Genomic DNA, 21,229 nt, shown 5'->3' on the forward strand with positions numbered 1-21,229 from the left:
TAAGTTTGCTAGGACAGTACAGGTCACAGCAGGTAGTACATCTCACTTCACACCCTTCTGGATAAATATTAGGAATTGGTTCTGGGAACTTTTTTTTTTCCCTCTTATCACTTATAAACAGAAGTGGGAAGAGGAGCAGATATCTGTATATCTTTGTTTACTACAGTATTTCATGTTCTTTAGATCTTGTTCTATACTGCAAAGGTTGTGGATACAGCACATGTTTCCTGCTTGCCAGGAGATGTGCAGTATCTTGAACTATGGCCCTCATTCAGAGCCGTACGCTCTGAGCAGAGCGCACGCTCTGAATGAGGGCCGGGCTCCATTTTCATGGAGCGTCCTCCTGGACGCTCGTATAGCTGTGGGTCACCACCCACAGGCTATACGAGCGTGCTTTGTGATGGCCGCGATGGTCGAGACCATCGCGACCATCGAAATTGCGAGCCGGAGCCTGCGGTTGAGGTTTTCAACCGCAAACTCCGGAGTGATTTTGGCTCTATCAGAGCCAAAATCACTCCCACTGACATCACTAGTGATGTCAGTGGGCCGGCTTCTGACGGGAGGCGTTCCCGTGGGAACGCCCCCGTCAGGGAGGCACGCCCCCGGCACGCCCACCAAAGGGGGCGTGCTGTCAATCAACATTGACAGCACGCCCCCTTTGATCGGACACAACGAGCGAAGGACTTTCCTTCGCTCGTCGCGTCTGGCGCATGCGCACGACGGAGCTCCCTCCGTCGTGCGCATGCTCAGTGCATAACATCGACCCACTTGCGAGTGGACAGCCGCTCGCGAGTGGGTCTGAATCAGGCCCTATGTCCCATATACGGTGGAAGTATTTAATCACTTTAAAACAAGTGTTTTTTTTTTACCTGTTTGGAGAACCATGGCAATCCTAAATGCCCTGTGACCCTACCCTTAGGGGCATATTTATTAACAAGAGCATTTTTCAGTAATGTAAAAATGTAATATTTGTTTGGCTGTAGAGTTTCTTAGATTGTAGTATTGTAATTCAGTGGTGTAATCTGTTGCATGACATAAATCTTCCCTCACAGGAATCATTTTATTTTAATAGAAGTAAGTAAATATAGAAATACAGACAGTCATATCTGATTAACTGCAAGTTGTGATGGGATGTAAAACTCAAATCCATTGCAGGAGACTGAGATAAACATCAGGGTTTCTTGCATGTCACCGAACACTCTGTTTACAGTGTACACTCATATACACAGCTAGATTGCATCACAACTAAACCAATATAAACCGTCTTACTATGTGGGAGATGTACTAAGCCTAGAGTGATAAAGTAGCAAAAGATAAAGTACCAACCAGTCAGCTCCTAACTCATTTTACATACTGTGGGCCGTATTCAATTAGAAGCAAAAAGCCAAGATCCCCCAAAAAGTTTCGCCGATTGCAACTTTTCTCCTGTCGGAAACTTATCTCCGTATTCAATTCCATCCGCTATTCGCGTACGCGGAAAGTCAATGCAATGTACTAGGCGAAAAAGATTCGCCTCTGAATAACAGTAGAAAAGAAGTGCAACATTTTTTTTGGGGGTGCACAGGTGGTGAAACCACTCAGAAGCCTTGGGACAGCCCCCCAAAGGACAACTGCGTCAAAAAATTCCTGAGAAACACTTAAGAACACCCCAATAAAGTACTTTGAATTTGGGGGCGAAAATGCACAAAGTGGGGGACAACTTCGCAAACTAGCGAAATAAGGTTCTGGGGGTGCTTTAAAAAGGGGTCAAGTGTTTTTGGGATTGCAGGTGCTTTTATGAGGGATGAATTTCACTTTTATTAAAACTACACTTTAGAGACATTAAAAAGAGAAACACTTAAGAACACCCCAATAAAGTACTTTGAAGTTTGGGGCGAAAAAGCACAAAGTGGGGGGACAACTTCGCAAACTAGCGAAATAAGGTTCTGGGGGTGCTCTAAGAAGGGGTCAGGTGTTTTTGGGATTGCAGGTGCTTTTATGAGGGATGAATTTCACTTTTATTAAAAGTACACTTTAGAGACATTAAAAGATGCTAGCACACATTTTCAGGTACCCCAAATTTGCCAGCACTACTTATATTCTCCTAAAAATACAGCTTTATGACATTCTTCACCACTTGTGCAAAGACGCTAATTAGAGGCAATTGTGCAAACTTAAGTACCCCAAACAGTTTTATTAGGACTAATCGTGCACTACCACATTGATCCCCAATGTTTTTGCATCTTTTCGGGGGGTTCAGGCTGATTTCCCCGATTCGGACACCACTTTCCGTCTGTTCTGATTTTGCGTGTCGACATTTTCGCGTATTTTTTAATTCAATAGGGCGAGTACGCGCCTGCGGCTAAAATACGCGATATAGGCGAAAAGTCCGGCATGTGAATCTTTATCGCGGGTGTGAAACTAATTGAATAGCGCCCTGTGTTTGAAAAATGGCAGTTAGGAGCAGATTGGTTGGTAATTTATCTCTCTCTGCTTCATCACTCTCCAAGGTTTAGTACATCTCTCCAAATGAGACCATTTGATTGCAGTAGCTTTTTAATGAATTAATTCTTGAAAATCACAAGTATGTTCTTTCATAAGTAAGTATAAAATGCTTGCATGCATTGGCATAACTATAGAGGGTGCAGAGAGTGCGCTTGCTATGGCAGCCCAGCAAGCGTCCCCCTGAACCCTCTAACATGGCTAGCCAAGTTGATGGTGCAACTGGGAACGCTGGTCTCTGAAGCGATCAGAGACTAAAGACACCTCTGATCGCTTCAGAGGCCAGCGTTGCCAGTGATGCAGTGCGCGGGTCATGACGTCACCTGCGATGATAGGAGCCTGCACCTGCCGCTGGATCTAGTCAGATCCAGTCAGTGGCATCGTCTACGCGGGAAGCTGACGGCGTCTACTGGAGCTTGAAGAGAGGTAAGTACTGCATGGGGAGGGGGGGCACAGCTTAAGAGGCACTGCATTAGGGGCATTACTGGGGGCATTACTGTGGGAACAACATAAGGGGCACTGCATAATGGGCACTACTGAGGGCACTGTATATTGGGCACTACTGGGGGCACTGCATAATGGTCTCTAATACAGGGGCGTTGCATAATGGGCACAACTACATGGGGCATTACATAATAGGCACAACTACAGGGGGTACTACATAATGGGCACAACTACAGGGGGCATTGCATAATAGGCACAACTACAATGGATACTGCATAATGGGTACAACTACAGGGGGCATTGTATAATGGGCACGCATAAGGGGCACAACTACAGGGGGTATTGCATAATAAGCACAACTACAGGGGCACTGTATAGGTAGACCTATGGGGACCCCAGGAAATTTTGCTGTGGGGCCCCCATAACCTCTGGTTACGCCGTTGCTTGCATGTCAGGGGTACACATTAGTGGTGTCATCCGTAGACTGTTAATGTTATGTTGGATGAAGAATGTCTGGGGTTCTGTACTTGGTCCTGCACTCTGTCCACAAGTATTGACCACATGTGAAACATAAATGAATTGCTGCTCCATGCACCTTCTATATATCATACTCCATGCAGACAGTTAGTGAGAGATAGAGGCTCCAGGCGCAAATTTTCCAATGGCCATTATGTTATGAAAGAAAAAAAAGATCAATGAGAATCGCAGCTCTCCACCAGCATTCGCTCTTAGAGTACCTAGCACTGCCATGTGCAGTACAAGATGAAGCTCCCACTGTAAGGACCTCATTCAGAGTCGGTCGTTGCGGCCGCTCGGTCGTACGCTACCGATGTTCGCTAAACTGCGCATGCGTATAATTCGCAATGCGCGTGCGCAAGCTAGCTATTACGATCAGAAATTGCTCTCTCCTTGAACACAGCCAGGTCGTTAGGTTGAGTGACAGGATGAGGCGTTTGTGGGTGGTAACAGGGGAATGTGCTTGTGAACGGGGGAGTGGAGATCCGAACGCAGGCGTGCCTGACTATGCAAACGGCGTTTTATGGGAGTGCATAATTAACTAAGTAGTGTCATGGCACATGTGACATGGGAGGTTTTTACACTGACTATATCGTAGTGCTTAAGAGAGGGTATGGTCAACCTTAAGCTCTACGAGCAGCTCTGATGGTTCTTGATGGTCTAGATTAATCCTTATATGCCCGGAGATGACGTGTAATGCGAACGAGAAGGGGGCGTATATTATTAGTCTTACGGCCGCATCCTCCCCTCGCTCGTCCAGCTAACGATCCCATCTTAACGACGCAACTTGCGAGCGCTTCATTTGCATATCCGGCCCCTTTTACCTTACAACCGTGCGGCTGCAAAGACCGACTCTGAATGAGGTCCTAAGTGTGGAACTCATTCTTTACAGTCAAATCATAAAATAGTACACCACACATAAATACAGTTCAGGTTATTCAATAAATATAGTAATACCAGGCAGTTTGTTTGCTGGGGAGAAAGAAACACAATAGCACAACACCCAAACAAACAGCAGACAACTTAAAAAACATAGCTTTCTGATATTCACAATAAACTCCCCTTTAACTACACACAATAAGCTTATGTACACTCATCAGGATTACAGATTGTTTAACCTTAATTCTTATTAGCTAGTGAAAGATATTTAGTTTACTTCCGTTTTTACCAATAAACAGTGTCCTAATAATCAAATACTCCTACATCACCATACTGTTTCTATGAAACATTTAATATAATAATTCTATAATATTTCTATTTTAATATAATAACCCTGGGGCGGATGAGGCCAGAACTGTAGACCCCCTACCGTCTCATCCACCTCTACTGTAATCTTCCACTGCAGATCATATATATATATTCTTGTCAGAGCTTGTAGCCATGAATGTTTTCTGTTGTCATCATCTGGAAGGGTGGGAAACTGGAGATTACACCTACAGTGCAAATGATGACTTGAATGGTGCATCTTCGAGAAATAATTGTAAATAGTCATCTTGTGCTTAGTAAATTATCGAAGATGGCAAATATGCTTACTTAAAAATAGTACACATATATTTGGTTTACTTCTCAGTTTAAATATTTTTTCCTTCACTTTTAGAAATCGTGCCAGGTAATATTTATTACCTAATGATATCTCTAAGGATCATTTGTGCAATAATTTTCCCTTTTTGCAATTCATATTCTATTTGTAATGTAATGCATCTCATTTTGCAGAGTGTTGCCCAGTTTTACAGGGAGGCTAATAGATTTGTGTGCCAGAATGTCATATGCCAGGGTTTACATCCGCTAATGGGAAGAGTCAGGCTGATTGGGGGCGTTCTGTGCTGAGTATAGATTAGGCACATAAGCGCACTCTTCCATCCACAGGGGAGATTTTGATCTGTGGTTAGAATATTATTTATGGCGATCAAGGGATGGAGATACCTTATATACATTAATACCATTAATACCACTTCCATACCAAAGCCAGGGCTCTGAACCTGATTTTTCCCGGGTTATTGAACGTTGCACCCGCGTCAAATCTCCAAAACCACTTTCACACTGCACCTTGGTCCCGGGTTATTCCTGGGTCGATCTCCTTCACACACAACCCGTGACAGTCCTGCCAAATGGTTGAGTTAATTGAAGTAGATGTTTTGTTACAGGCTTACATATATGAGTTTTGAAAAACTGCTCCTGAACTGCCAGTGAGATACTTTTACTGTAACCTGGGTTGAATAACCTGGTTCGCACCCTTTCGGGCTGCAGGCAACCCAAGTAGGACCCTGGCAGTGAACAAGATTGAGGCCCCAGTTAGACCCGGGTAGACCATTTTACACAGCGAAAGGACCCGGGTTGACCTGGCAATATCCCAGATCAGAAGCTTGGCCCAAAGGGTTATTACAGGGGTGTTTCCTGTTTTTTGCTCTTACAATTAGGACTTGTAGCTGAAGTTACAAGGACCAAGAAGTGAAATGCGTTAGAAAGAAACTTGAGTACATAAAAATAGGATTGTGGCTCTGTAGTTTTTGCAGTCTGTAAATTACTTTATTCTGCTGTAGATAGTTGAGGTTTAGATGTTTCCATTTATAAATGGTTTATTTGAGGGCTTAGTGAAAAGATAAGTAAAATATTTGTCTTTATGTTAAAATATATGAAAGCAGGCAAAACCGAATAATCTAAAAATGGCAGGCAAGGAGACAGACGTTTCCTGAATTTCATGCTTGTGAAATCTCTCAGCAGGGATATGTGAAAGCGAGATGAATATTGCAGAGATTGCAAAGCTGAAGTTTTAACTTCAAGTATACACTTAAACAAAATAACACTTGTTTACAACTGCTGGAAACTCTGCGCAATTAACACTTAAAAGACGCTTTCAAGACATCTACACAGTTCAGTTTGTTTAATAGACTGCCATTTGGCATGATCCAACAATACACAATGTTTTCATCAGTGTTTTTTGCTTCTTAGATGGTAATGGTTTTTGTGCGAAGACAGTATAGATTGGATATTCCTTCAACCAGGGATCTCATCTCCTCTCGTTCTGGTCTTTTAAAATGTATATGTTTTGAGACTAGTGGGTTCACGTAGTAAAAAAATTATTATTTTTGTAATAATGTTTAAATTCACGCTTTTTTCATTCTTGTTCGCTCATTGATTTTTGTACATTTTCACCCTTCTGTAGTTTTATATATTGTATCTCTACTATAAAGACTAATCTTTGGCCATACATAATACAAATGTATTCATGATCTCTTTAAAGCTGCAATTCTGTATATTTTATTTTTAAGCAAGTTTTTCTATCTTTTTTTTTTTTTAACACAAATCTCTAATTTTTCTACTGTGCTCTTTATAGAACTTGTATAATGCTGTATTTTATTGGCAAAATCTCTTGGTAAGGAATAATTAAATGCAGGGCTGGATTAACAATGGGGTGGGTGTAGCTGCAGCTCCAGACCCCACATCAAAATTGGCCCACAGGCTCTACTGTTGACAGGAAAAAAATCCTGTTACAGCAGTGGCCGTCAGATCAAGGAATGGGCTCATCTAGCGGGAAAGGGAGGAGGAGAGCGGCGGGGGAGCCGTGGCTCCATCATGGCAGAAGTGTCTGACTGACAGATCCCCCGAACCCTTTATCTCCACCGTCTACCACCGGTGCCAAGGGGGGCAGCAGGGGAGCCGCTGTTTTGTCATGACAGCAGTGTGTAAGTGTGACTAATAACTGGTCCATACAGCTCTGTCCTCTCCCACCGTGGGGGGTTGGGGAGGAAGGTGGAGGGGTGGGAGTGTTGTGAGGAATTGGAGGGAGAAGTTCCAGGATGACCATGCAGTATCGCAGAGACTGGACCCTGTCAGAGTTGGGGAGGCAAGAGGAGCCCAAGCAGAGGAAGTAAGGAAGGGGCAGGCAGAACGAGGCGGAGCCGAGCTCTGAAGCAGTGCAGATTGGGTGCTGCTCCTAAAGCTGGCCACACACATAGCGATTTTTTCCACGATCTGGCCGATTCCGACACATCGGAACGACAGATCGGGTAAAAAATTACCAAATCGTGAGATCACGATGCGATGCGCGCCCCCGCAAGTCGCACATCGCATCTTCAGCTCTGCCGTGCTGTAGGGCAGATCTGACGATCTAGACTCAAATGCACTGTGAAAAAGTTTAGCTGCAGGAGATCGGGATGAAGATTGGACAGCATATCGTGTGCAGAGCTGCTGGGAGAATTTCAAGTGAAATCGGACACATCGTCGGAACGTTAGTATAGTCTGTATGTGTGTGGCCAGCGTAAGAGGTGAAAGATTAGTTATTATGCTGTCATCTCTGTGTTATTATTATTACTATTATCCTTTATTTATATGGCGCCACAATGTTCCGCAGCGCCTTACATAGTACATAGAACTAATACGTGAACAAGAAACAAGTAACTTACAGTACATTACAGTGCAGGACAAGGACACGATTTATATACATTGCTGCAATAGCGATTAAACCACTCACAATAAGCAGCCATGAGTTGGCAGTCACGTGTTAGGTACCCTTATGGGGAGTACAGAGTAGAAGAAAATGTAAAGAGAAGCACATGAGGGAAAAGGTCCCTGCTCGTGAGAGCTTACATTCTAATGGGGAGGGGCAGACAGACAGGTGTGACACAGAAGGGGAAGATAGGAAGGAAAGAGCATGAGGTGGGTTAGGATGAGAGCTGGAAGGCCTTGATGAAGTAGTGGGTCTTGAGAGCCTGTTTGAAGATTTGTAGAGAGGTGTAGAGTCTGATAGGGAGAGGGAGAGCATTCCAAAGGTAGGGAGCAGCACGGGCAAAATCTTGGATGCGGGAGTGGGAAGAAGTAATCAGTTGGCAAGAGAGGCGGCATGCATTTGTTGAGCAAAGTGGACGGGCTGGAGTGTGAGGGGAGAGAAGGTCAGAAATTTATGTGGGAGAGGATTTGGTGAGGGCTTTGTAGGCGATTGTAAGAACCTTGAATTGGCATCTGAAGGGGAAGGGGAGCCAGTGTAGGACTTGAAGGAGAGGGAAAGCAGATGTAGAACGTCTGGAGACGAAGATGAGCCGAGCAGCAGCGTTGAGAACTGATTGTAGTGGAAAGAGGTGAGAGACTGGGAGGTCAGCTAGGAGAAGGTTACAGTAGTCCAATCTGGAGATGACCAGTGAGTGGATGAGGGTTTTAGTGGCATCCTGGCTGAGGAAGGGTCTAATCCTGGAGATATTTTTTAGGTGGAATCTGCAGGACTGCGAGAGGTGCTGAATGTGTTGTTTAAAGGAAAGGGAGGAGTCTAGGATAACTCCAAGACAGCACACTTTGGGGATAGAGGAGATAGTTGTGCCATCAATAGATAATGAAATTGTGGGAAGTGATGTAGTGGAAGAGAGTGGGAAGATGATCAGCTCAGTCTTAGACATGTTAAGTTTAAGAAAGCGCTGGGACATCCATGAAGAGACAGCAGAGAGACAGTTGGAGATACGGGTAAGGAGCTCAGGGGAGAGCTCAGGGGTGGAAAGGTAAATTTGAGTATCATCAGCATAGACATGATATTGGAGGTCAACAGAGTTTATGAGTTCACCTAAAGAGGGCGTATATAGGGAGAAAAGGAGGGGTCCAAGAACAGAACCTTGGGGAACTCCTACTGTTAGTGGAATTGGGGAGGAAGAGGAGTCATGAGAGGACACAGAGAAGGAACGATCAGAGAGGTAGGAGGAAAGCCAGGAGAGGGCAGTGCCACGTAAACCGAGAGAGTAAAGGATTTGCAAGAGGAGAAGATGGTCTACAGTGTCAAATGCAGCAGAGAGGTCAAGCAGAAAGAGCAGAGAGTACTGGCCCTTGGATTTGGCAGCAAGGAGGTCGTTGCTGACTTTTGTGAGGGCAGTTTCAGTGGAGTGGAGAGAACGGAAGCCAGATTGAAATGAGTCATGGAGGGAGTGGAAGCTAAGAAAGGTGGTAAGGCGGTTGTAGACAATACGCTCAGGGAGGAAAAAGCAACAGTGTCAATAGCCTCAATATTACGCTTAATAATGGTAGCCTTAGGAGGTAAAGGAGGGGAAGGAGAGAGAGGGATAGGTTAAAAGAGAGAAGGTGATGGTCAGAGAGGGGGAATGGGGAATTGGAGTAATCAGAAATATCACAACAGTGAGTGAAGACCAGGTCAAGTGAGTGCCCACTCACATGCGAGGGTGATGAGGTCCATTGTCCGAGACCAAATGAAGAGGTGAGGGAAAGGAGTTTAGCTGCAGAGGGTTCTGTGTGAATGTCAATAGGAATATTAAAATCACCTAGGATAACGGAGGGAAGATCTGAGGAGAGAAAGTGAGGGAGCCAGGAAGCAAAGTTGTCAAGGAATTTGGAGGGAGAGCCAAAGGGACGGTAAATGACAGTTACTCTGAGGCTTACTGGTTGGAAGAGGCGTATAGCATGAACCTCAAATGTGGGGAATGTAAGGGATGGTTCAGAGGGTATTAGCTGGTAGGAGTAACTGGTGGATAGAAGGACCCCAACACCACCACCATGGCGACCTCCAGGCCGGGGGGTGTGGGAGAAGGCAAGGCCCCCAGAGGATAAAGCAGCAGGTGAAGTGGTGTCAGAGGGTGAGATCCATGTTTCAGTAACGGCTAGGAGATTCAGGGAGTTGGAGTTGAAAAGGTCATGGGTGGGGACCAGTTTATTACAGACTGACCTGGCATTCCAGAGGGCACAGGATAGAGAGATAGCATTTGTGGGGGAGATGTGAATAAGATTATCCGGGCTACTGTAACGTGGAGATAAGATTAATTTGGGGGACTGATATGAATAGAGTTTAGTGATGGTACGGGCACTTGAGCTAGAAAGGGAACCTGTAGGAGGTGGGCAGGGAGGGAGATGTGGATGGCAGTGGGGTGAAGCGACAGGGAGAGGAGTGTAGGAGGAGGGTTTGGTGGTGGGGTAGTAGGACAGAAGGGGGGGGAAGAACAGGAAGAAAGTGGAGTAATGGGAGGGGGGAGAAAGGGAGGAGGAGGTGGAAGAGATAGGGGGAAAGGATAAAGGTGGAAGCAGGGGTCATAACAGAGGATTAGGTAGAAGGAGGGAGTTGACGAAAACCTTGTCATGTCGTTTATAAATAAACAAGAGGAATGAAATTTGGAAATGTAAATGAAATGTGAATGCAAGAGATTTGTAGAAATGCAAGTGAAAGAACAGTGATGGTAAATATGTATGCAGATTAACAAGTTTGTTATAGGGAGGATTAAGAGTGGGGATCTAATGTATGCAGAATTTGAAAAATAACGCAGATTGTAAGCAGATAGAGGATGTGAGGCTAGGCAGGAGCGCTAAGATAAAGGACAGTGGGTCTGATTCAGTCCCGCTCGCAAGCGGGTTGATGGTGGCCCAGTGCGCAAGCGCGAGCCCAGGAGCCAGCGCAAAAAGTACTTGCTCCGTGGCTCACTACAAAAGGGGCAGTTGTCAATGTTGATTGACAGCTCGCCCCGGTTTGTAGGCATGGCGGGAGGGTGGCTTCACAAATGGAGGCTTTCCCATGCGAACGTCTGCCGTTTGTGGGCGGCCCCACTGACATCACCGTGATGTCTGTGGGAGAGTTTCCGGCTCTATTAGAGCCAGAAGCTCTCTGGGGCTTGCGGCCACGAGACCCTACCACAAGGGTCTCGTCACAAGCCCGATGGTCGACCATCGCGACCATCATCCTGGCCGCTCGCAATAGCTGTGGGTGGTCACCCACAGCTATGGGAGCAGCCAGGAGCCTGCTCCAAAAAAAAAACGCCCTGATTCAGAGCGAGCTCTCTTTCAGAGCGTCCGGCTCTGAATCAGGGCCAGTGTTTCAAAGTTGAAAGATGTAAACTGACATGGGAACAAGTACGATAAGCAATGAGATGTATGCAAGAATCAGAAGGCCAGCATTATTAATAGCACTAGAAGTGTTCTTGCCGTGACTGCACAGGGAGTCCAGTTGTTGCCTGAATCTTTAGACCGTTGTGGATTGTTGTTTGATCAAACGATGAACCACTGTAGCTGAAAGCTCTCAATCACAGATTAAAACAACATAGTTTATTGTTAGATCTTTTGCAAATTTTTTGCAAATCTTTTGCAAATCTTTTGCAAATTGTTCAGAGTGGAAGATCATATTTCAAGGGAAACTTCAAGGGAAAATCGTTAAGAGGTTGGACAGGGATAAAATCGTCTAGTGGATGCCCCCCATTACGCTACAGTTTTGCACTTAAAAACACTGCACCACCCAGCCAAGGCTTCCCAGCCAAACTACTGACACTTATACAGAGACGCAGGCAAGTGTGGACACTAATTAATGAAAACCCCCCTATTGGCCAACCAAAGAAAGCGAGAATAAAAATGGCTTAAGTCAACAAGGAACACATACCAAACATCTAAGGCTAGAAAGAAATCAAGCCTTCACTTCAGTCAATAGACTGAGAGAATCCTTATAACAATTTAACTATAACAAATCATAAGGCATAAGAAACAATAGCATAAGGATTCAGTAAAGAATAAGCTAGTTACTTATAAGTATAATTAATAAAGCAGGCACAGGAGGTGGAAAATTCTGCAGTCAAATTCAGTTACCTATAAGTATAATTAATAAAGCTGTGTCTAGTAATGTGTTACTGACCTGTCAGCCAGATTAACAGTAGTGCAGGTATTGGTGTCCTAGCATTTTCAGGATCCTCAGTTATGTGATAAAGTATCTTTTTAGAGTGTAGACTTTATCATCACATTCATCAGGGGTGTAAAATGCACCATTTCATGCTATTAAAAGGTGTGTGTTTACTGTATGTAAAACAATATAACCCTTTTGCTGGTTCCATATGACTGAACACCTTAGAATATTATGCTATGGGAGTCCAGCTGTAATGATACTTCCCACCTTCTTACTATATAATCTTAAGCGGCCCGTACCCAGCATATTGGATTTCACAGATTTGCCAATCATGATGAAAATATGATCATGATTTGCAAATCTATGAAATTCAACAGGTGTAATTTCACCTATCCTCCTGACTGCACATCAATGTCCTGGGGGCCTTTAGGTGATCCCTCCTCACTGTGCATAAGATCTGTGAAAGAGGTGGGGGAGGGGGAAAGGGGTTTGAAGTTCTGTGATCAAGGATAGTTAAATAAACTAAAACTAAAGGTAATTAATTTACAAGGGTAAATGGTGTGTTGTAATGTGAGCTTCAGTCTGCTTTGCTTATTTGGTTCGCTGTCATTTGTAACTTGCCACCTTCACCACATAGATACCCTACAGAAAGTTGGACAATTTATTGGAGATAATCTTGTTTGGTTTGGACTGTATTTTACGTTATCTGATAGTCTAAGTATTATATGGTCGTCACTGGATCTTCGCTGCACTATATGGCAGTCACTGCAATGCTCTCTGCGATATAATAGAGAGCATCACAGTGACTGCTTTATAATACAGTCACTGTATTCTCTCTGTATTATATGGTGATCACTGCAATACTCTCTGTATTATGTGGCAGTTACTGTGATGCATTATATATATACGCCCACTGCGACACTCCCTGCATATTATATGGTGATCTCTGTTTTATATGGTGGACACTGCATTGATCTCAATTTTATATGGCGGGCACTGCAATCTTCTTTGTGGTGGGTGAGGTAGTGTAGTACAGGCAGTGATACTTAAATTTAAATATCGAGATAGTAGAACTTGAATGTTTCAATTAAAAATGACTACACCCCAGAATAAATGCTGCATGCGTTGTCACCTTAATGTAACTGTACTAAAAACTGTTTTTGTCCTCAACCTGCAAGCATTTCAGTGTTTACAATGTTCACACCTGTATTTAAGAAAGCCAGTGGTAACATCTACTGGGGATGGGGAGGAGGGCGAGCTGAGTTTTTTCCCTGGGTAACAGAAAGCATAGGTTCACCCCTGGAACGAAGTCCCACCCACTGAAGCCTCGGGATACCCCCCGGCCGCCCACCCGTGGTTCAAACACCGGACATGCTGTCACACTATTAATATACCCCCTGTCCAGACCACACCCCCACAAGACTGGTCACACCTCCCACATCACTAGCAACAGTCCTGTGGCGCTCGAAACCCCCCCCCCCCACGGCACACAATAGGCCCTTCACAATTTTCAGTTTTAGGCCCATGTGGACCTTTATCTGGCACTGATTAAATGTCTACACGATGGGCCTCATTCAGAACCGCTTGCAAGCGCTGAGCGCTCGCAAGCGAGTCGATGTTGGGGCCTAGGGCAGGCGCAGCGGCCGCACTGCGCGTGCACAAGCCCCGGAGCGAGAGAGAAATTCTCTCGCTCCGGGACTCACTGCAAAAGGGGCGGCTGTCGATGGTGATCGACAGCTCGCACCGTTTTGTAGGCGGGGTAGGGGGGTGGCTGGCCAAATGGAGGCGTTCCCGAAGGAACTCCTGCCGTTTGGGGACGGCCCCACTGACATCACTCGTGATGTCAGTGGTGAGCTTCCGGCTCTATTAGAGCCGAAAGCTCACTGGGGCTTGTGGCAGACGAGACCCTACAACAAGGGTCTCGTCGCAAGCCCCGATGGTCTCGACCATCGCGACAATCAACCTGGTCACTCGCTAAAGCTGTGGGTGGTCACCCACAGCTTAGCGGGCGGCCAGGAGGCCGGATTTAAAATGTGAAGCGGCTGCCCTCATTCAGAGAAAGCGCTCGCATTTTGCGAGCAATTCTGAATGAGGTCCAATGTCCCAACTGAAAGACCTTTATGTTTCAGCACTCAGACTTGTTTTTGAGGAGATCACCTGATCTTTGCGTCAACGGAAGTGGGATTGTGCTGTGCAGGCAAATGCTGAGAAAGGGGCATTATAAATCCCCTATCTCACTACATCATACATCATGGGATTGTGGTTGCCATGGTAGTTGCATGACACTTAGCAAAGCGTAAATCATTAATAGCTGCTTAAAGAAAAACTCATTGTACAGTAAACCAGACTGATTTATGTAAAGGGAAAAAAAGAAACAGAAAAATAGGCACATTACTTTTTCATGTGATTACAGTTTTAAGCTTTTACATTGAGTGACTGCAATAATGATAGCTAGAATAACACCTTTAATCATAGCTTAGTTAGACAGCTGAATTTCATTATATTTGGTAACTGCTACTGCCATTCTCTCTGAAATGCACACTCTGATATTTGAGCACATCATTAAAATAAAATAGACATTTTAAATGACACTGTGGTTTCGATAACAACTTGTAGGTTTTATTATAAGTAAAATAGTTGCTTTAAAGTTTTGTTTTATATTCTCTTTTTTCAGCATGTGTCTGACATAGATTAGTACTTATTTTTGTAAAAACAATATTTACACTGTGCGCTATCTTCGATTCCTTCACATTGTTAACACATATCAGAGTATGTATCTCTTCACGATATGAGCGGATTTAAGTTATAACTACATTCAAGCTTCATGTCCGTGGCATAGCTCTGACTGTCTGATATTTATGCTTATTAAATTGAAATCTATCCTGTTGACAATAAAGGAGCTTCCGTTCACTTTGTTAGTACTACAAGTTAAATTGTATTATACTTTAATTAAATTATTAAATATGTTCTACTATATCAAGTATTTAGTTGCAACATAGTTTGCAGCCCTGTACAATAGGAAAAATTGTTATACACATACACAAAAAAATAGTGTAGAGGTCCTGCCCATATGAGCTTACAATCTAAAGGTATACTGGTACATTTGAGGCTGAAGGTGAGGGATAGAAGGAGATTTATGGAAAAGAAAGTATAGGTCAGATGGATGGACACCATTTTTTCAAACAAAGGTGTAGCAGAGACTGTGATAGTCAGAGACTGTGTGGAGTTTGTAAATTCTCGCCTTACTATTGAGGGTTTCCCCTGGGTACTCTGGTTTCCTACTACAATCCAAAAGTTTACTGGTAGGTTATTTGGCTTCCAGAAAAAATTGACCCCAGTGTGTCTGTGTGTGTGCATATGTGGTAGGGAATATGTATTGTAAGCTCCAATGGGGCAGGTACTGCTGTGAATGGCTAAATATTCTCTGTAAAGCGCAGCATACTGTAAGATGTATGCTTTATTTAAATAACTGTAAATAAAGAAATGTATGCACTATATGATGACAGTAGATGATTGGATATGTCTGTAAGCCAGGTTGAATGAGGACCCCATTGCCCCAATGTAAGTGCATGGCATCTACATTGGGATTTGGCAGTGAAGTGTTGCCATAGTGCTTACTGATCTAGTTATCTAGTAGTTTTGGGCTTTCAGTCTCTGAACTGAAAACGGGATTTCATTGCTCATGCGCCAGCCACCTATTCATATGGGCAGAGTGGGGAGAAGGGCTCTGGAGGATGGACTGGCATTTCCGGGAAGATCTGCTAACTCTTCCTATGGTGTTAAGTGATGGATGATGGATTAGCATGTCACTGCTAATAAGCTCCTCAACTGTGCACCTCTTGGTTGGCGTGTATATCAGTTCTATGGGTACTTTGATGTTTCATATGGTTGCTGGCTGGATAGAAGGTAGAAGAAGCACATGTATTTAAAGCCCACGTCCTATCCTGAATAAATGTTCCAACTCATGGATTTATTTTATTCAGGTGAAAGTTTGTCTCTAAAGCGATACACAGAAGATATCATCTCAGAAGTTATACAGCTGATTTGGAGGTTGGAAACAGACCATCAAGAAGCAGAAGAGGCTTTGAAGTTAGAAAAGAAGCGAAAGCAAGGTCTAACCGCACAAATTGATGCACTCTCACAGTGGAAACTTAGTAATCTCCCTGAGGCAGTTCAAAGAGGTACAGTAATCTTTATTGTCTCCTGATGGTGACTGGGTATTCTGTTCAATCTCAAATAAATATACACACACTTAACAGAAGCCACCAAAGTGATTTATTATATAATGCTGCAAGCCATGTGTTTAGCAGCTGAGCATTAGAGAGCCCTTGTTCCCTTTCTCCTCTCACTGGTTGCTAGACACAGGTACAGTCTAATGTCTCTCCCAGTGAGCACTGCCAGGAGGGGTAGCAGAGGCCAGAGATAGGATGAAGGAGGAAAGTACCTGTAAGCACTTGGAGAATGCTCTGAGGGTGCATTTGCAGACGAAAATGGAGGGATATCTCTGATATATGCTGTGATACCTCCAATCCTCCATAGTTCATCTTGGGGATACTTAATATTTGTGGGTACCCCCCAAAATGTCTGTTTTCGGGGGAAATCTCAAAAATATTTAATGATCACAAGGCCCCTTAGTATGATTCCTATGCTTGTACTAAACCTATGGGTGTAATAGGTCTTCTCTCTTCACAGGTCATCTGTAGACTTTCACTGTATAGTTTTAATATATTTATACTATAAATGTCTAGACTTGTAGGAAGGGATTCCAGGATCTTTACTGACTGTCGGGATTCCGTTCGGACCAGTGCATTTATTCCCTGCTTCCTGAAATTATGTTTTAATTTGTCTGTTTGCAGTTTATCGAGCTCATTTTGACTATCCTTGATGTCAAAATTTTAGCACATTAGCCAACTTTTATTCTCATCATATAACTGATATATGGGGAGGCTGAAAAGAATTGTAAAAAACTAACAAACCTAATTGTATCAGTATTAGGTTGTAAATGTAAGTTGTGAACATTGGGCCTAATTCAGAGTTGGAATAAAGTAAGAAACAGCAAGTAACTGTGCATCTTCGTCAAAACTATGCTGCACTGCAGGTGGGGCAGATTTAAAATGTGCAGAGAGATTTAGATTTGGAAGGGGTGTGTCCAAACTGACATCTGAATTCTAGTGTAAATATAAAGCGTTTCAGCATTTGTGGGCTACATTCAAAAGCAGCCAGTATTTACCCTACATGCAAAATTAAATGAATGTAGTTGAACCCCTTGCATTGCAACATGGTTTGCAGTGCTCAAAGTGTGCCGGTATGCAACGGTATAGCATACCGGCACTTCGAGCAATAAACTTTTTTTTTTTTCTTAGTTGTAAGGACAGAGGGCTAAGCGGTCCAAGCTACATGCTCAGCCCGCTAGAGTCAGTGACTGACACTACACACAGGATGTCAGTCACTGGCGCAGAGTCTCTAAAGCCAGCCCTATTGTGTGTTTATGCGGGTGGCTCAGTGTGCCCCTGCCCGCCCAATCGTGAATGTGCACTGGGAGCCGTCCCCGCCCCTGCCGGTGGTCAAGACTCCAGCATGATAGTGCCTCCTAGTGCCCACCCGCCCGCGTGTGCCTGTCCTGAATGTCTCTGCAGCAGATCCATTATATGATGCAGAGAAATTGAGCCCCAGCCGCCCCCCCCCGTCCCTCGCTGGATTCAGCGACAGCGCACGGCTGGCTCAGTGTGCCACTGCCGGCCAAATCGCGAGTGTGTAACAGCACTCAGGAGCTGTACCCCGCCCCTGCCGGAAGCTCTCTGCAGCAAGCTGCAAAGTCCAGCATTGTGCCTCCGAATCCCCGCCCGTGTGTGCCTGATGTGCATCTACCACCCGAACCCCCCCCCTCCCGGTCCGGGCAGAGCTCCCATAAGGGGGTCCTGCAGCACAACATTGATCCCACCTCCGAACTGCCTGTAGCACTGGATTAGCATTCACTGGACCCCCATTCATAGCAGGGTGGCAGTGGCCTGGCCGGCTGTTAGCTCCTCCTATTCCCCGCCCCCGACTCTGCTTTTTTCAGATTTTCCTCCTCACACCTGCTTAGTTCTCCTCCATTGCTCCCTGCCATACTGCTGCATGCTGCCCCCTCCTTCTATAGGAGTGTCTCTGCCCAGCTCCCTTCCCACTGACCCCCCCCTCCAAAAGTGCCTCTGCTCAACTCCCTTCCCACTGCCCCCCTCCAAAGTGGTGCCTCTGCCATCCTCTCCCCTCCAACGGTGTTCCACTGCTCCCCTCTACCCAAAAGTGCCTCTGCCCCCCTCCCCAAGTGTGCCTCTGACCCTCCCTCATATGTTCCCTTCAGATTTGGTACCTAGTAGTGACGTGAGGGCGGAAGTGCGGTTTTCTGCCCATACTGTCCACCAAAATAAGAAAGTTGTCTCCTCGCAGGCTCGCCATGCTTCAGGCTCGGTGGCTTGCTTCGCTCGCCACAGGATTATATTCCCCCTCTATGCCCACGTGGATGGTAGGGAATGACGTTGGACAGTAGTTGATGACGTCAGGGGTCAGGGTACATCTATGGAAGGGGATCTAGTTGCAACCCTCCCTCATATTTCTCATCTCTGACCCTGACACCCCCCCTCCCCCTGCCACACACAGACACAAGCTGGTGGCTGCCAATTAAAATAGTATGGACGAACGGAGGAAAGACCATTTACAACACCACAAAACTGAACATACAGATAGCAAGTAAGCACACTTTATTTTGTTAATAATTTATTTGGACTTTTTCTCATTTTATATTATTTACATTAATTTTGTTATTTCTTTCTATTTTATGTATATGTGTATCTGATGGAACATGGAGAGGTCTGAAGGGCATGAGGGAAATGTGTTAGTACTGTGGGGCTGATTCAGAGGTGGTCACTGTTGATATTTTCGCAGTTTGCAGGTGATTGGAGAACTGCGCATGTGCCTCCATACAGCAGAGACGTCAGTCGCTGTGCACCGTAAGCCACAGTATGATTGACATGCTTCTGGCGTGTCGATCCCATTTCCTGGGTGTGCCAAAGCCAGTGGCTGTGTCCTCGGACGCAGTTTCAATGGCCCCGGCAGCGTGGCTTTTCTGCACATGTAGGGTTACTTAGATATCTGTTGGGCCGGTGATGTTCACGCTGTGGATCCATGTCTGCAGACGCAACCAATCGTTCTGAGAAGGCAGGAGTGAGTGTCTTTTTACAAATGGCGCCATATGCGGCATTAGCATGTGCACGCAGTTCTGATGTGTCCACCTCTGAATAAGCCGCTGTGTGTGTTCCTATTGGTGCTATTAGGGTCTATTCAATTTAGTGTGTAGTTGAATAGCGCTGGGAAGGGGTTCCGAGAGCTATTCAATTGGCCCCACAGTTAGTCCAATTAAAGAATTTATGCTTGCATCCTCCTTAGGGGGCAAGCAGGAATCCAACTTAAGTGCCGGCCACGATGCTGTCTTTCAGTTTAGTGCGGTGCTGAAAGTATTGCAACCAACACTTTAGGTGAAAAATGCCAGGTAGCGTGCCTATACACCTGGCTTAAAGCGAGCTAACCGGCATCTCCCGACTTCTGGGCGCGGGGAAGGGGATAAAATTAAATAGCTCCAGGAACTCCTTCCCGATGCTATTCACATCAGGTTAAATTGAATTGCCCCCAAAATGTGCATTTTTTTTTCATGCAAAGCCTATGTGCGACCACACCCCTCATGACATGTAGCCACTCCCCTTGTGATGCACAGCCATGCCCATTGTTTTGCCCGGGCCTTCGGCGCGCACACACACTGGGTTTCCATACCCCCACTTCAAAATTTCCACTTCGACCACTGATGGTTTGTCCATGGACACAGGTACTTGCTATTTCTTACTCTATTGCCAACTCTGAATCAGGCCCATAAACAAGAACTGTCTTGCTCACTGTACACTCACTTCATTTGTTGTCATCTATACTTTTTTTGGGAGAAGTTTACTCATTGGAGCTGTGTATGAACTATGGAGACAAAAAAAAATTGGAATTTTTGTCTGTCTGTCTGTTCGTTAGTTCACGCAAAACTACAGGATGATTTTGGATTGTGTTTTCAATATTTCTTAGCTTAGTCACCTAGAAAGAAACTGAGTTATGTATTATCTCAATGTGACATCAGGGTGAGGAGCAATAAAGGAAAAACCACACGTTTGACACTCTGTGTGTGCAGGTGCCTCAAGCCAAAAATGATGATTTTTTTTGGGACAAATATACTTTTAGGGACTGATTATTAGCTATGGAGACAAACATTTTTTTTTTTATCGGAATTTGCACAGGCTCCTCAAGTCCAGTATATATATATATTAGGGATGTGCAGGCTCGGATAGGTTCGAGTTTGCACGTGGAGTTCGGATTTTTCCCTCCAAAAAAACGGAACTCAGAACGAGGCAAAACGTCATCTTACATGGACGAACATCATCATTCCTGGACAAAAGACCAGGAATGATGATGTTCGTCCATGTAAGATGACGTTTTGCCTCGTTCTGAGTTCCGTTTTTTTGGAGGGAAAAATCCGAACTCCACGTGCAAACTCGAACCTATCCGAGCCTGCACATCCCTAATATATATATATATATATATATATATATTAGGGATGTGCAGGCTCGGATAGGTTCGAGTTTGCACGTGGAGTTCGGATTTTTCCCTCCAAAAAAACGGAACTCAGAACGAGGCAAAACGTCATCTTACATGGACGAACATCATCATTCCTGGTCTTTTGTCCAGGAATGATGATGCTCGTCCATGTAAGATGACGTTTTGCCTCGTTCTGAGTTCCGTTTTTTTGGAGGGAAAAATCCGAACTCCACGTGCAAACTCGAACCTATCCGAGCCTGCACATCCCTAATATATATATATATGTGTATATATATATATATATATATATATATATTATATTAGCGGTGCAGCACTTTTGTTGTTCAGTGCTCAACAGGCACCGTCATCAGGCTAAACAAGAATAACAAACAAAGTCATACCTTATACGAGTTCACAGCACCACGTGGACGCCATCTCCGGGGGTGGGACTGCAGGAGCCCGTCACCATGGCAATAACAAACAACTGTGGAAACATGTAAATATCATAAAAATGGACATAACAATACACAAGCAAGGTAACAGAAATTCCGACTAAGAAATAGCATATATAGGATAATTGGCCACTTGCTACTTCAA

General features: G+C 44.7%; 1 protein-coding gene across 1 annotated transcript in view; it reads left to right on the top strand.

The window, feature by feature from the left end:
* CCDC178 (coiled-coil domain containing 178) overlaps positions 1–21,229 on the top strand; it is a 434,648-nt gene that overhangs the window by 37,061 nt on the left and 376,358 nt on the right. The window contains exon 6 of the mRNA XM_088469772.1: positions 16,009–16,206. Within this exon, the coding sequence (XP_088325898.1) occupies positions 16,009–16,206 (198 nt within the window). The remainder of the gene's footprint in view (positions 1–16,008; positions 16,207–21,229) is intronic.

Source organism: Taudactylus pleione, unplaced genomic scaffold (genome assembly GCF_031769625.1).
Source record: "Taudactylus pleione unplaced genomic scaffold, aTauple2 ptg000093l, whole genome shotgun sequence".
Classification (NCBI taxonomy): Eukaryota; Metazoa; Chordata; class Amphibia; order Anura; family Myobatrachidae; genus Taudactylus; species Taudactylus pleione.